We start from the raw sequence: 15,773 nt of genomic DNA, 5'->3' as shown, positions 1-15,773 counted from the left end.
TACTCCGTCCACTCACATACCACACAGAGCGTACCTTCAGTCGTGTCCGACACGACTGTTGCTCTTTTCCAGTTCTTGTCTGAATGTCTGACAACATGTTTGGTGGATTTGACGTCGTCGTAAGTGATAGATATAGGAGGAATATGAAACGAGAGCGAGTTATGCCTAGGTTATCGTAGGAACCGGCTGGACACATATGCCTGGGTTATACAGAAAACAGCGGATTTCGTCTTGCTCTTGTGCTTCTACCCTCACCAACCATGCTTTACTTTCAGTTGGTCATTATGGCAGGAACGGTCATGCTGGCGTATTACTTTGAGTACACAGATACTTTCAACGTACACGTCCAAGGGTTTTTCTGCCATGACAATTCTTACACGAAGCCGTATCTTGGACCGGAGGAGTCAAGTGCCATTCCGCCGGCTATCCTTTACGCTGTGGTTGCTGGGGTGCCCGCACTTGTGGTGAGTAATCCAATATTTGTGAATGATGCAGGGAAAAGCTTTTATCATAATTTACTATTTAATTACTATTACTATTAAGGCTCCAATAACTTTTGTTTAATCCTTTTTCTGAAGGGCATTGTTGTCAGTTGTGTTTGTGGTACCTCCTATGGCTTTGCTTGAAGGACATCAAAAGATTCTTTAAAAAAATAATTTTTCTCATTTATGTCAGATCAATTTGTATCTTATTCAAGAGCGATGGAGTCTGTCTAAGCACACTTTAAGTGCCATCAGCCAGTCTCTGAAAAAAGGGTCTAAATGAATAAGTAATTACTTTAAGATGAAGTCGGATGTTACATAGTCCACCTATTCATGTTTCAGAAAATCAATTTCACAAAATAACTTAAAAAAAAATCAAGGTCTCTCTTTTTTCTACAATAGTGCACTTTTTATGTTCATAAGGCATCTCTGTTCTGTATAGCAAGGTTGGTATTGCTTCAGAACCAGAGAGAGGTACTCTGCAACTCTCAAGACCCAAGGGAAATTGTGAATAAACCACTTTAAAATGTGACAGATACTACCAGAGCACAGTCTTTGTTGTTTTTTGCTTACTTACATAGTGAACCAATTCCCAGGCAGAAGAGAAATACATGCAGCCAGTGGGTACTGTGGTATCTTGTGGACTGCAAGCTTATAGCGCCTATTTTCAGAGTGAATATATGATGAGTAAGATATTGGCAGCTCTTACAATTTATAAGACTGCACCAAACTCATCAGTGAAGCTCTCTACTTAGACTCCTTATCTCTATTTCTGTGTATATACTTGAACAATCCAAAAATGTTATGCCTCCACTCATATTAAAAGCCTTATGACTGAATTTTCAAATCTGCTGCACGACTAGGCATATTTTGACCAGATCCTTAGGATCCACTGGGCGTGATGGTCAAGGTTGGCTTGCAGTATCTTTACAAGGTGTTCAACACAAATGAAACATGCAGTACTGATTCTCACTGCTTTGTTGGTCAGTTGCCTTTCATTATGATGAGGCCAAGATAAGACTACGTCAGAAACCACGTAACTCCAATTGGCACCATATGTTGGTGTCAGACAACTGACTTTCAGGGAGTTTGCTGTAATTAAGGCATTGCTGGTGAAATACAACAGGGATTTCTTTAACTTGTAGACCAGAGGTAGACAATCTAGTCCTGGAAAGCCAAAGTCCTACTGGTTTTTGCCCTTTTGTCTAAATTGGAGTCTGAAAGTGGTGTTTTTCTCTTCAGCCAATCAGAAACAGCAGTGGTGGTTTGATGTGAAAACCAGCTGGACTGTGCCCCTTCAAGATTGGATTTGGGCTCCCCTGCCAATGACTTTTGTTGCTTTTTAACCATGATGGCAATTAGAAGTAAACAACTTTTGCACCAAGCAGCAGCAGTTTACCATAGATTTGTATGGATCTGATGAGCCAGTGGAGTGTTTGCGTACACATGTCATGTTCTCTAACATTATGTTAGTCATAATAGGTCATATGTGACCTATTTGAACTGTTTGTGTTTTACCTCTTTGAGGTCATTTGTCTTCTGTCTTCTACTTTCAGTTTTTTTTATTTATATCTGAAACCCCACTGACATAACAGATTATTTTAACTCAGTTCAAGAATACTGAGCTTGGTGCAAGATGTTATGAGGACGTTTGCCAATAACATGCCAAAATTTCATGGACTCCAATGACATCTTTGGAATGACATTTTCAAAGATCAGATGCACCCTTTGGCACTACTGAGTCCAGCTCCCATAAAAGCAAACACTTTGTGGTTGTAAGTTGATTTTAAGAAGGGCCCAGATTGAATAAAACGATTTAATAGAGCTGGATTGTGCTTATCTGCTTGTCTTTCTCATTTAAAGAACAGAGACCTAGCTGAACTGCATCTTTAGATTTCTTCCTTAGTCATTACCTTGTCAGATATGAGGTCAAAATCAACAACATGTCTGCCAAGGTAATTTTTTTTCCTCGTTGAAGGTTTATTGAAACGAACTTTTATACCGCTGTTTTTTCTCAAATCCGGTTAAAGTGCAGGTGCATTTGTAATTTCAGTTACATTGAATGACCTTTCCATAATACAGAAATGTTGTTGTTTACTTAGACAGTTCCATCCTCAGATCTCACAAAGTACACTTTAGACACTCTGTCGGCTTATTTTAAGGAGGCCCTCCTGTACGACACTAAGCTGTTTTCAAGTCACGTTAAAAAAAAAAGAAAAAGAAAAAAGAAGAGAGAGAGTAATAGGGTCCCCCAGAAAACTAGAGTACTCAGCAAACCTCAGCAAATTACCATCAAAGTTAATATCCAAAATCTAAAATCTATTATCTGAATGTTGTATAAGGACATGAATATATAAAGCCATATTGCAAATTAAAAAAGCAAACCAAACAAAAAAAACAAACACAACTTCTACATTTGTTTGTTTGGAGATTATACAAAGATTACACAATTGCATTTTCTATTTGCGTGCCGGAAAACAAACAAACAAACAAACAAACAAAAAAAAACCCCACAAAAAAAAACAAAACAAAACAGGCCAAATTCTAAAGAGCTACTAGAGGGACAGTGAATTCCTATGGCCTGTGGCTAGACAGATGTATTGCCAGTGGTTTATGTCTGATTGTGAAAAGAGTTAAATGTTTGTGATTTGATATTGTTCAAGCCTTCTACGTGGTGTTAAGTAACTAGTAGCTACATGCGCAGGTTTGTGCCTCAGCATTTGTGTTAGTTGTTGATCTCATCGCTCGTGAAGCACATCTCACACTGAGCTGTATTGGGCTGTAAAGAAAGCAGTGTTACTGTGGTAGAAGCCCTTAAGGGCTCTCCCTGTGCTCTAACTTCAGTACAGAAGACATCATACATTATTGACCTCTCAGGATGTTCTCTGCATAGCAGTGAGTTTGTGGAGGTATGCATTTAAATTATGTGTGTGCTGTCAAGGTGAAACAGACATGATTCAACTGAAATAGTTATAATTTACTGAGAACATGACATTTATTAAGAGAGAGATTTCTTGTTTGAAATTGAAGAGGAACCATCCATCTTCATCCACCCGCACGTAAATGTTTAAACAGGTGGAATAACACCTGTCTGTATGCTGAACAACCTAAAACTGATTGGTGGGAGTTGCCCTGGACTCAAGCCATTACTTGATAGTACCATAGTACAAGCCTTAGTCTTGGTCTCTCATTTGTGTTTGAGTGTTTGTGTGTGTGTGTGTGTTTGTGTGTGAGAGAGAGAGAGAGAGAGAGAGTGAGAGGAAGAGAGGGAGAGGGGGAGAGAGAGAGAGAGAGAGAGAGAGAGTGAGAGGAAGAGAGGGAGAGGGAGAGAGAGAGAGAGAGAGAGAGAGAGAGAGAGCAACGTCCCCGTAAAGAAGTATCAGGCAGGAAAGGCAGCTATCAGCCTCAGTATGCTTGTTTTGGGTTTTCTGAGCCTCATTGCACAAAAAAAAAAAAAAAATGAATAAAAAATTATGATAAAAAATGAATGAAAAGCATGGCTTGTGTGCTCTATATGATGCATAAGAGAACAGACTCTATCGTGAGGCTTATGTTGCTTGACATTTGTGGGCCAGGATAGCATGATTGCTATTATTAGTGAGCAATGAGTAATGCATATTCACGTTCACAGCTCTGAAAGCAGCAATAGTTTTGCATCGGAATGTTGTAAAAGGCCAAAGAGATTGGATCCCTTTACATGTTGTAATAATACAAAAGATTTTGGGCAATGCAGCATTTACTGATTATATGGTACTTTTTGACTATTAATCCCTGGTTAATTAGTTGATCTGGCCGAATTAATTGTACAATATGATGGATAATGGAAGGCTGATACTCTGCTGGAACAACAAATTCAAAAAAGATAGATCAATAATTGGCCATAGACAAATTAAATCATAGCTCGGCTTAGGAGTATTTAATGTAATGCAAAGACAAACTGAATAACACAATTAAATCTTCAGTCTTTAATTTGCAGTGCATTATTATATTTTAATTAAAAATCCATTCTATATGTGGCCATCACAAGTAATTTCTATTTCAAACACTGTTATCATCTTAGCTACCCAAAGATTCCATAGGTGTGGTGAATGGAGAACCTTTTACTGGAGACATTTCTATACAATACAAAAGAATAAGGTAAAAAAAAAAAAGCACTGAGTAAAAAAACATTCCTTCCTCAAATTTGTGCTCCATTGTTCTTCTCCAGAGGTTCACTCAACTGTGCTGATGTGGAAAGTCATCAAAGACACCTCGGTTCAAGTGCACTGGGTTGTTACATTTAGCGCATGAGTTCACAAGTTTGACCAGTCAGTCTGCGTGTTTCCTTCACACACTTACAAGTACAGGGACAGGGCTGCTAACACCCCTGAAATCTGTTCCTGCTATGGCTAACAGTAGCACAGTGAAGGACAGGGCAATGGTGAAAGGATGATAACCACTTAAAGCTTCCTCACTTGCTGCATGATTCTCTCAGTCTTGGTTTGGAATAAGTGACTTATTAAGATATATTTTGTGTCTTTAGTTCACCACATGAAGATGGAAAAAGCATTTTTAAGCATGAGGTCATTTATGCAATACACAAGCATGCTTATGCCCACTATTCTTAAAAGACAGTCCTTAACAATTCGTGGAATAATGTTCTGAGCTACAGTAGGTACACCTTTTATGATTTGACTTTCTTGCTTCCCTGCCTAATTGCTGATTTCTCTCGAATCGCCACGCCTTCATTTGACTGCATTCGACCTCCAAGCCCCCGTGGTAGAATCCCAACCTGTCAAGTCCTGGCCCTTTGGCTCAGGTCATTGTTCGCTTATCCAAACGACTAAATCAGAGCCAGGACCTGGAGTGGGAGCAGGCATCAGACCCACTCCAAATCAAGGCCCCAATCATTTCCATTGTGTGTTCCTGGAGTTCCTTGCCTATGCATGCCTTTCTCATCAAACCACAGGCAGCCAGGAAGAAATACATATTCAAAGCTAACCTGTAAGCTTAGAGAGAGAATTACATTGTGTTAAACTTGTCTTTTGGGGTTGCCATTCACCGTAGCATGTGTGGTATATTGGAACACCGTCAGGAGAAAAGAATTGGGGGGGGGGGGCGTTACAATAAATAGAATACTAGACTCTATTTATTGGGTCTTAACAGTCATTTTCTCTCTATCTCTCTTTCTTTTTTTAATCTCTATCAGATCACAGCAACAGAGTCTGTACTGTTCTTGCTGCAGTATGTCTCAGAAGATCTGGACAATAGAGAGAAGATCATAGTTATGGGGGACTGTTGTTACCTCAACCCTCTGGTGCGCAGGACTTTCCGCTTTCTGGGTATGTCTAAATCACCACATTAATCATCAAGTGTTTGAGTAATGGGACCGGAATACACACTGTACACTTCACGCTTCTCGTGAGCGTGCAGCCATTCTAAACAATGTTCAGCCTTGTCCGTCATTTGGAAGTGAGTCCTGAGCATAGTTATCATGGCCTGTCATTACGTAAGAATGGTCTTTGACCTATTACTGTGGCATTGGATGATTTACTCATTTATCTTTTGTAGACTGCACCCACACAGAATGAGGTTAAGAAAACTAGCATAAGAAAACAGAAGGTTTTGTGTCTTGTTAATGGACTGTGCCTTGGTGCTAATGACCTAAAAACTCTTGAGAGTTCAGTCTGAAAAGTTAACCTCAGAGTATCATGCTAGAGCTGCCAATTATAGTTTCTGTCAAGATTCATAATGATTTTTACACTTATCTAGTCATACTAAATTTAGTCATACCAAATGCATTTATTCAGAGAGATAACGACACAATAGTATGGCTGTCAGACTATTGATTAACAAATAACAGTAGAAAAAATGCGTAATGAGAAATTTACAATCCATTTAAATCAAAGCTCCTTAGAAAGTGGAGGCATGTCACGACGGCGTCTTTCACTGGATAGATTTTTAAGCGCTTCTTGCTTACAGGCATGGTCGTGTATTGTCAGCTGTTAAAAATGAACTCCCCTGTAACAGAGTGAGAGTATGAGTCCAAGCATGGACTGCAGAATGATGGGAGTTGTGCCTCTGCAATGCCAGCTAATGCATCACTGCATCGCTCTGTTCCTGGCTTCTCTGAAGCCTGTGTGTAGAGATTCAATGTGACAACGCTGGACATGCTTGCATTCAGTCCCATAACAAAGCTCTCACGCTGGGCTTGCCGGCTCTGATAGAGATGCGGTCTCGCCTGAGCAGAGATGGGTGTTGAAGGGTCTTCCGATGTTCCACTGTGTGAGAGAGGGTTATGTAGCGGGAAAATAGAGACCTGTAATTCTGTCCCCCGCGGTTTCTTACGACCCTTGTTTTGTTGTTTGCGTTCAACTTCGTCTCTGTTCTCCAAATTATTTATTATGAAAAACAAGCCTTTGCTTACTTTGCAAATAGACACATACATATGTAAAATACTCAGCAACATTCAGTTCTTTCAAATGCATAATTTGCGCAACACCTTTCTACAGATCTTGTCACATGCATCTTGTATCCACATAAGGCGAAACCTGTGGTGTTTTTTTTTTTCTTTTTAAATCTCTTCACGTGACCTCTCTCTGCAGGTGTGTATGCATTTGGCCTCTTCGCCACAGACATCTTCGTGAACGCCGGTCAGGTGGTGACAGGGAATTTGGCTCCTTATTTTCTTACTGTGTGTAAACCCAACTATACAGCACTGGGCTGCCAGCAGGTTGTTCGCTTCATCAATCAACAGGAAGCCTGCACGGGCAATGAGGAAGACATCCTGCGCGCCCGCAAATCCTTCCCTTCCAAAGAGGCAGCACTCAGTGTCTATGCTGCGTTGTATGTCGCTGTGAGTAAAAACTGTTCTTTCTTTTTTTTTTCTTTTTCTTTTTTTGAAGCTTCAGAAAGCAAAATTAAAGCACTGTTGTTCACTGTTGCCTTTCTTTTTCATATCAGTTATCATCTGTGAACTGTCAACAGCTGCTAAGCTGTCTTAGCCTCTTTGGCTTGGCAAGCTCTACAGTTGTTCCTAACAGCAGCTTGCCAACTCATCTATTTATTTTTGGAGCATTAAGTTGTACTGTTGTAGTTTGCACAAAATAAGAATTTGCCCATCTTGTCAGTGTGTGTATCTGTACTTGCCATTTGTCAAACGGCAATAAAACTGTTCTTTGTATTGTTAGCGTTTTGGAAACATTTTTCTTTTCCCTGGCTGGACAGATTCAATTGGTGCACCATAGAGGATTGGTACGAAACAAAAGCAATTGTACTCTTGTAAAATGAAAGTTATAGCAACACCCTTTTGACAAGATAGAAGTGTTTCAGCACTTTCAAAACCCTGAGTGACCATAAAGCACTCGGTATTAAAATGCTCTTCAGAGCAGTTTATGAAAGGGAAAGTCAATGGATTTTCTGAGAGGCACAAAATCTGTGTGCATTTGAGAGACTAGTCTGTATATATTTTTTCTTCTCTTTTCAACTGAAATGTTAAATTGGTGCTGAAACAATTTTAGTTGTTTGCTTTTGGTCCCCTGTTGTGAATACCATATTGTCTCCGCCAATAATGGTGTTTGAGCTGTTTCTACTTTTTTTTTCTTCTTTTTTTGTAGTTTTTCTTTTAGATTGGTTGTGCTGAACTGTCTCTCAGCAAATGACCCTGACATGAATATGCTTTCCGACACCCTATGTAAGATGAAGTTTCTGGTAGAGTTTGAGAATCGAGGACAGCATTTTGAAGATCGCATTCATGTGGATTGTAGATAACCATGAGTAAAGAAAGCACAGAAATCAGCAAGTTACCTGTCTGATTCATCGCAGTCTCTTTCTCTCTCTCTCTCTCATTTCCAATTTCAGTTTGTGTGAGGAACCCTGGAAGATTAATCCACACTTTCAGGAGAGAGCTCTTTATTCACACTATGACACTGAGAGAAGCTGGGGGCTAGCTAATCGTGTTTGATGGTATTCTTTTAGCTAAAGCTTTTCTCAACCTCAACAATTTACATTTGACCATAGGGAATGGATTTTACTTTCAATCCACATGAAGCTTTCAACTTTGAGAAAAAAGTTGCGGTCTCATTTTAAAAACTCTGATCATGGGAGGCGTAGGGCAACATCGACACCTTTTATAATTTGTTCCAACTGCTCTCTGAGAAAGCTCTTTGAATTGAGCATCATAAAGACAGGCAAAATTTAGCTATGTCAGTCACATCTAAAATATATATATATATATATATATATATATATATATATATATATATATATATATATATTTTTTTTTTTCAAAAGGCTGATACATACAGCTAACACTATGTATGTAACAGTTTTGGACCATTTCCAGTTCTCACACAGAACCAGCATCTCAGCAGTTTGTGAGGGTATCCCATCAGTGGAATATGTATCAAGAGGATGACACTCTGAGAAGCTCCTGTTTTTTGACATAGAATCTAAACAACCTGGGGGAGGGAGTTGGAGGGGGAAAAAAAGCTCAAATTGGCCTCATAGGAGATTAATTTGATAGTTCCTCTGACAGTAATCAAATTAATAACGAAAATGACAGACAGAATAGCTTTCCTCTGTCGTAACCACGTCATAATGAATAATTATGACATGGGGGGAAATCAATAGAATGAGTATGCCTGGAGGCCTGTTTTGTGTCTTTAATTCTCTGCTCTCTCTCTTCCATCCCCTGACAGATTGAAAGATGGATGCTAACTAAAAGCGAGTTTAGACGAGGGCTAGGCAGGGTTTTGGGGGGGGGGGGGGGGGGGGGGGTGGAGGGGGGGGGTTGGCTGCGTGAGCTCTCTGGTTTAGCTGTCCTCTGGCACACAGACTGCTTCATTCTCCTCATCTCTATTTTGATCTGTCTGAGAGTCAGGAGTCAGTCTCTCTTTGTCTCTCATTGCTTCGGGCCTGACTCTCATAGACCGGGTTGGGAAAAGAGAGGACATACACAATGACACAGACAGTCCTCCTTTAAAATCATTATTTCTCTTTTAATCCGCTGCCGTGCTTTGGGTACAGAGTCCATACATCACTTATTCAAACAGCGAGACAGCACACGGTGCTAAATCTGTATTTGCGCCAGCCTGGCACTATTTTGTGCACCAATAATTACGTACAGTTCATGCTTTATTGCATTCCTGTACGCATTCCAGCAGTAATCCCACATGTAGCACCTTCAACATGCACATAAATAAATCTACAGACAACAACCGAGAGTACATGAGCTGATGGAATGTGTTTACACTGAAACGAAAATAAAGAGGGCTGACATATGCCTGTGTGTAAGTGAGTGTGTGTGTGTGTTCACACAGATGTACATCACGTGTACGGTAAAGGCCAAAGGCACACGACTGGCCAAGCCTGTGCTTTCACTGGGACTGATGTGTCTGGCCTTCCTAACGGGGATAAACCGTGTGGTGGAGTACCGTAACCACTGGTCTGACGTCATCGCCGGCTTCATCATCGGTGGAGCTATTGCCGTCTTCATGGTAAGAGCTGTTTATCTGAGCTGCTGATCTGAGTGGAAGTTTTCCCAGTGGGAATATTGACACAGTCTTGTTGTTCTGAAACGAAGATGTCTGATGTCAAATGGCCATGATATGTCTGGATTAACTGGTCCCTTAATGGGAGATGGGGGCTGGTGTTTAACCTCCAGCCAATTTAGTACAACAAGAACCTGCACGTGAAGCAGATGATGTACATCCAACTTGATTTCATATCCTGTAAACCTCTGTTTATCCTGTTTCAAAGACTTCATTCTACTGTTTGTTTGAAGATTCCGTGCCTCAAATGAAGAACAACATAGATAAGATGCTTTAATCATGTGAATATGCACATAATCTGGCTTCAGTTTGAGTCATTATTTTGCGCTTTGATGTTATGATAGTGTATGCATGCTTTAATGTCCTAATGCATTCAACCATATGTATGTACATGAAGGACTGCAATGCCCACCAAGTTACAGTCACTCCTAATCAGCTGAGAGCCATATGGTGAACCCTGGCATTCTGACAGGTCTGGCTTTGCCTTGCTGGCACTGACGAGGTAGACTCTGTCTCTTCAGCCGAATGATGTAAAGAAGGGGTTGGGGGAGGGTGAACCAACAGCCCACTCTTAGTTCTCAGGTGTTCCAGGTGTTTCCGTGCATGCCTGACTGAGGCATATACATCTGTGCCTTGTACAGCCCATGTGGCACATGTGACATATGTGTGTTTGTTTGTGTGTGTGTGTGTGTGTGTGTGTGTGTGGCCGTTAGGCTCCTCCTGCTCCTCTTCATCGTCCGCACGAGGAAGGCAGGCAGTGACAGTGAGGACAGCTGAAATCCCTCGCCTTGTGTGGGTGGTTAATTAGGTCAGACCCAGGCTTCAGAGCCTCATATGGATCTGCAACCCCAGCAGCTTTGGCTGTGACTATAAAGCCAATCCACACACTATTAATGCCTACTTAGCAGTGCACTGAGAAAGGCAAAGAGCAAGCAGTGACGTGAATGTCAAGGTCTTCCTTTTTATTTATTTATTTATTTATTTATTTATTTATTTATTTAAGATTTTTTTTTTTTTTTTGTAAGGCGTGAAATGCAAGAGAATGTTTGTTCACCCCATTGACTCATACACAATAGAAAACAGTGTTATTGGTGGTGGATGTCAGTGTTTATATACTGAGGAACGGGCGTAAATGTGTGGTGCTGTAGCCATAAGCTGGAGCGCTGACCTATTTATTCAGAATGAGGGGAAGGTGGGAATGGACACAGCATGTGATAAAGATCAAACGATCCTGCAGCACCAACATAACACATCATCAGCAAGGAGCTAGAATCACTAACAGTCATCAGTAGAGAACACAGCTATGGAATAATATGTCCTGTTTGTGTGTGTGTGTGTGTGTGTGTGTGTGTACTCCAGTGTGCTTATCTTCTTTTAATTTCATATTGCTGGTTTTAAGTTGTAAAGCACAGCAGGATGCTGAATGCTAGAATCCATTGATTCTGTCTATCTTAGATAATAGTGTTGGATTGGAGGCCTTCCATTGAAAGGCACTAAAAATTGGTGCATCTATTCAATTCAACAGTTGACTGGAGGGCTGTGTGGCCTGAGCTGTCCTGCTTTGAAATTATATAGTTGTTTATGCGGTGCTCTAGCACAATATTACCCATATTGTCCTGTCCCCATTCAGCGTGTTTGTAATGGACTAAACTCCTCCAGGACATAGGCACACATTGCTCTCTGAGAGAGAGAGAGAGAGAGTGCACCACATTTCATTTCATTTCATTTCAACGAGTCATGCGAGCCCTCTCTCTAACAGTTCCAGAAACTGTAATGCACAGAATTCTCCACAGCTAGCAGAGAGCTGGAATCTAATGCTTACCACATATGTTGCCACTGGGATTTAACTCTCTGTCTTTCTCTCTCTCTCTCTCTCTTACTCTCTCTGTTTCTTTATTTCTCTCTCTCTCTCTCTCTCTCTCTCTCACCATCTCTTGTGGTCTTTATCTGTGTTGTGATACAAGGTGGTCTGTGTGGTGAAGAACTTCAAAGGCAAGCCCTTGCTGAGTGAGATTCCGCCAGAAGAGAGCGTGGCCGGTGCTCCCATGCTTGGGCAGCCCAGAGTGGAGAACCCCATGGAAAAATACATAGCCTCACAGGTATAAACCTTGGCATGAAATATTTCTCACGACACCTCTCTCTCTCACACAGATGGCTATGCGACACCTCAGCCTTAGCTATACATTTGAAGGAGAGGATTTTTTTTACAGTCTGTGTTTAATGAGCTCCTCAATAAAAGAATGAAACGTTCTGGATGCTGTTCCTTGGGTCAGTTCTGCATTTAGTTTGCACATTGCTTTTGGTAATACCATACATTCTCAAATAGTGGCCTCAGCTGAGGAAAGAACCAGGCCTTTATTGGAAAGAACCAGGCCTGTTATTAGAGACAGGCCATTATTTAATGCTTTACTACGATCTGCAAGATCATAATGCAAATGAAACAGCGCAGTTTTAAGTTTCTGTGCTACTGTGAAAGCTACAATGCATAATTGTTTAATTAAGCTGATGCAATATACATATCTGTATATTGCATCAGCTTGAGTGCAATGCACAATGAAGTTTAGCACACACAGACCGCACAAATGCAGATGTTTCATGAGAATTCAAACTGCAGAATTTTCGCAGATCATTTTAATGCACCAGTGTTACCTGAATTTGGAAACAGAACAAAGAGCGCAGTTATCGACAGATTAAAACCACCTGTGGATATAGCAAATGATGCAGTAGTTTGCAAAGAACAGTAATTCTATCACAAAATGAAACTGGTAATCATTTATTATATTTGCATCAAAATAGTGTTGATTATTCTGTGAATTATTTGTTTTATTGTTAATCAAAGAGAATCAATGGGAACAGGCTGAAATAATGACAGATTTAAAGGTAAAATTTGTTCCTCTGTCTCCAGCTCACCGGCCAACATGTCCCTACTGTACCGACGCCATCTAAAATCAGACATTTTTCCCTTCCGTGACTTTTTCCAAGTACCGTGAAGACATGCTGTCATATGAAATAACTCATAGAAATAATGAAATAACACATAGGAAATAGATAGGAGTGAGTTTAGGCAGTGATGTCCCTGAATACTAATAACGGGCCATTAACACACATAGTCCTACAGCAACCACAATCCGTGTGAGTTAGAACACTATGGGTATGGTGTTTCTGTTAAAAAGTGAAACTAATAGCAACAGAGTCGTGAGCATAACTACAGTATGTTGTTTTACTGATGTAAATAATGCTGTGGAAATATGATGAATTTACCACCCGAGCCTTTCTGTAATTTATGGAGGTTTTTTTGTTTGTTTGTTTTTTTTACCCAACCTGTATTTGGGACCGGCCTTTATTTGCCCAAACAGGCCCCACCCCAGGCTATGATTTGAGACTGAGCCATTATTTGAGACCCGGCTTTTATTTGAGAATTTACGGTAATTAGTTTTCTCTAGCAGTATGTTTTCAGCCCTACAAATCATAATATGAAATACCAAGTGCAGATTGCCGTTTCAATATACACAGTGAATAAATCTCCGCTGTTGAAGAACAAACATCAGTTTTCCAACTTGAACCCTGATAAATCATTTAAGAATGTGCTATTAAGTTCCTTTCCGCACATTTTAAGAGGATAATCTATGTTCCTACCTTGTCCATTTCAAACAGTAATTAGAGATCACACTGATGGATTAGTGTGTCCCATATTAGTGATTTACCTGTCTGTGTATCCTCAGTTCAGAGGAGAACTGAAAGAATAGTTGCAGTAATATAGTATGACAGGTAGGGCCATAGCATTCTAGGAAAAGACAGAGATAGAGAGAGACTTTTATTGACCTTCTCAACTAGAATTCATAGCAGGGATTTGCTTTCTATCTGCACCTTACTGCTTTGTACATCAGACTCCTTGATTTACACAGCGTGTAGGTTGGATTCACATAAAAAGAATTATACGCCGGGTTCCGTTAGCTTACTCATGGATAAAAGACAAAATGAAAATGGTCTAGTTTGCATGCTTTTGAAATCTACTGTCTGATTCTCACTTCTAGAATATTATAAGTAGAAACAACTCTGCTAATATTAGATGTTGGGGGTGGGGAGGTGGGGGTGTTTGGGGGGGGGGGCATTCTAGCGAGAAGTTTCTTCCTCACTCAGAAGTCACTTCTGCCTCACTTGGTTGTAACTTTGGAAGAAGTGTCTGCTAACTGAATAAATGTAAATGTAAATGTAAGTTCCTGGGCACATCATAAGTAAATGGCTATGAATAACACTTGTGTGTCCAGGTCTCTTGTGGTTCCTGTGACATTTTGATTTATTTCTGGGTTTCATTCATCCTTAACCCTGACATGCATTAAATAGCTGTTGGAAATTTCATTTAACATGTGTGAAGTGCTCCGTAAACATGCAGGAACCATTTTGCTGCCTTGATTTGATATGGGCTTGGTTAGATATGGAGTCATTAATGGGTTAAGCTGTCCTAACCTGACATGTGAATAATAATGGATGAGCAAGGGAAATGTGGTAACCTACAACTTCATAGCCACTTTCAGTTCACCACTTGCACATTTACTGAAATAGACTTTGTGTATTTTTAATGTACAGCTTGAAAACATGTGTTAGCGTTGTTAGCATATGAAGGACACTGAATTATTCAACACACAGACGTACAAGGTTATCAGTTATTCATGATTTGGTTACATAAAATATGGATATTATATATTGTTATATTGTTGTTGTATAATAAATATAATTATGCATTTGATTTATATATATATGTATATGTGTGTGAGTGGGTGCATGTCTTCCTATATAAGCACACATATAAGATCCACAGTCTTCAGAGGAGAGAGTTCCTGAACTCTGTGACAAATGGCTGAACAAGACTTCCCAGGATTCATTTTAGATTCATATAAGGAAAGCCAAGGAGCAGTTCATCTAGGTTATCTGTGTGTTGAAGACGTATGTGCTTGCCATGTTTGGGGAGCACTCACTGAACTATAGGTTATTTCAAGGGAACATCATTAATCTTGAAGTTGGCTGGTTCATATTCCACAGAGGGTTTTAAAGCAATGCCTTGGCTAAATAAAAGATATTCTGAAAAGGGACCATAATGAGCTCAGACCCTTAAATATGAGAACTTTTAAATGTCGCTTTTTGCTTACATTGAGTGTCTTATTTTGAATGTGACGCATTTCTGATCAAATAGAGACTTATCAAGGACTTAGCATTTCGGTTGTGGTATGCGTGTAGGTAAACTGCAGCTGATTTGTGAAACGAATTCTTCTCTTGTGTTTCAGAGCCCGATCACCTACGCGGAAGTCACATGACAGTTATGAAGCAGGGTACAACACAGATTTGGACTATGCTGCTGCTTATTCTCCAGTCATCGTAGTCTGAGTGCAACACCGATCCAAGTTTTATCTGCTCTTAAATTTGTGTGCAATCTTTTTACCTTATTAGTGTTGTACTGCAAAAATTTATGAAACCCTCTTCTTTGTTATCTGTCCCTCTCTTTTTTAAATGATACACACAGTACCATCTATTTTTATATTACCTAATCATGAATAATGTTTGCATATTGATATTTGCTGGTTAATCAACTAAATAATAGAATCAAATCGTTAAACTTTATATTAAGAGGACGTAAGGCCTGTGTCAGTATGCTTGAACTAATTCAATAAGTACAGAATGACAAATTTACAGGTGCACATTGACTGCAAACAATTAATGCAAAATAATGGAAGCTGCAGAGCTTGTGTAAACGTACATGTTGCCT

General features: G+C 40.0%; 1 protein-coding gene across 1 annotated transcript; it reads left to right on the top strand.

Moving 5' to 3' along the window:
* Nucleotides 1-242: 242 nt before the first annotated feature.
* plppr5a (phospholipid phosphatase related 5a) lies at nt 243-15,324 on the top strand. The gene is made up of 6 exons (XM_030775416.1): nt 243-464; nt 5,671-5,803; nt 7,067-7,317; nt 9,782-9,958; nt 11,977-12,111; nt 15,295-15,324. The coding sequence occupies exons 1-6, from the start codon at nt 261-263 to the stop codon at nt 15,322-15,324; spliced, it is 930 nt and encodes a 309-aa protein (XP_030631276.1). The 5' UTR covers nt 243-260.
* The last annotated feature ends 449 nt before the right edge of the window (nt 15,325-15,773 follow it).

This window comes from Chanos chanos, chromosome 5 (genome assembly GCF_902362185.1).
Source record: "Chanos chanos chromosome 5, fChaCha1.1, whole genome shotgun sequence".
In the NCBI taxonomy this organism is placed as follows: domain Eukaryota; kingdom Metazoa; phylum Chordata; class Actinopteri; order Gonorynchiformes; family Chanidae; genus Chanos; species Chanos chanos.
This window is presented reverse-complemented; position numbering and strand designations above follow the sequence as displayed.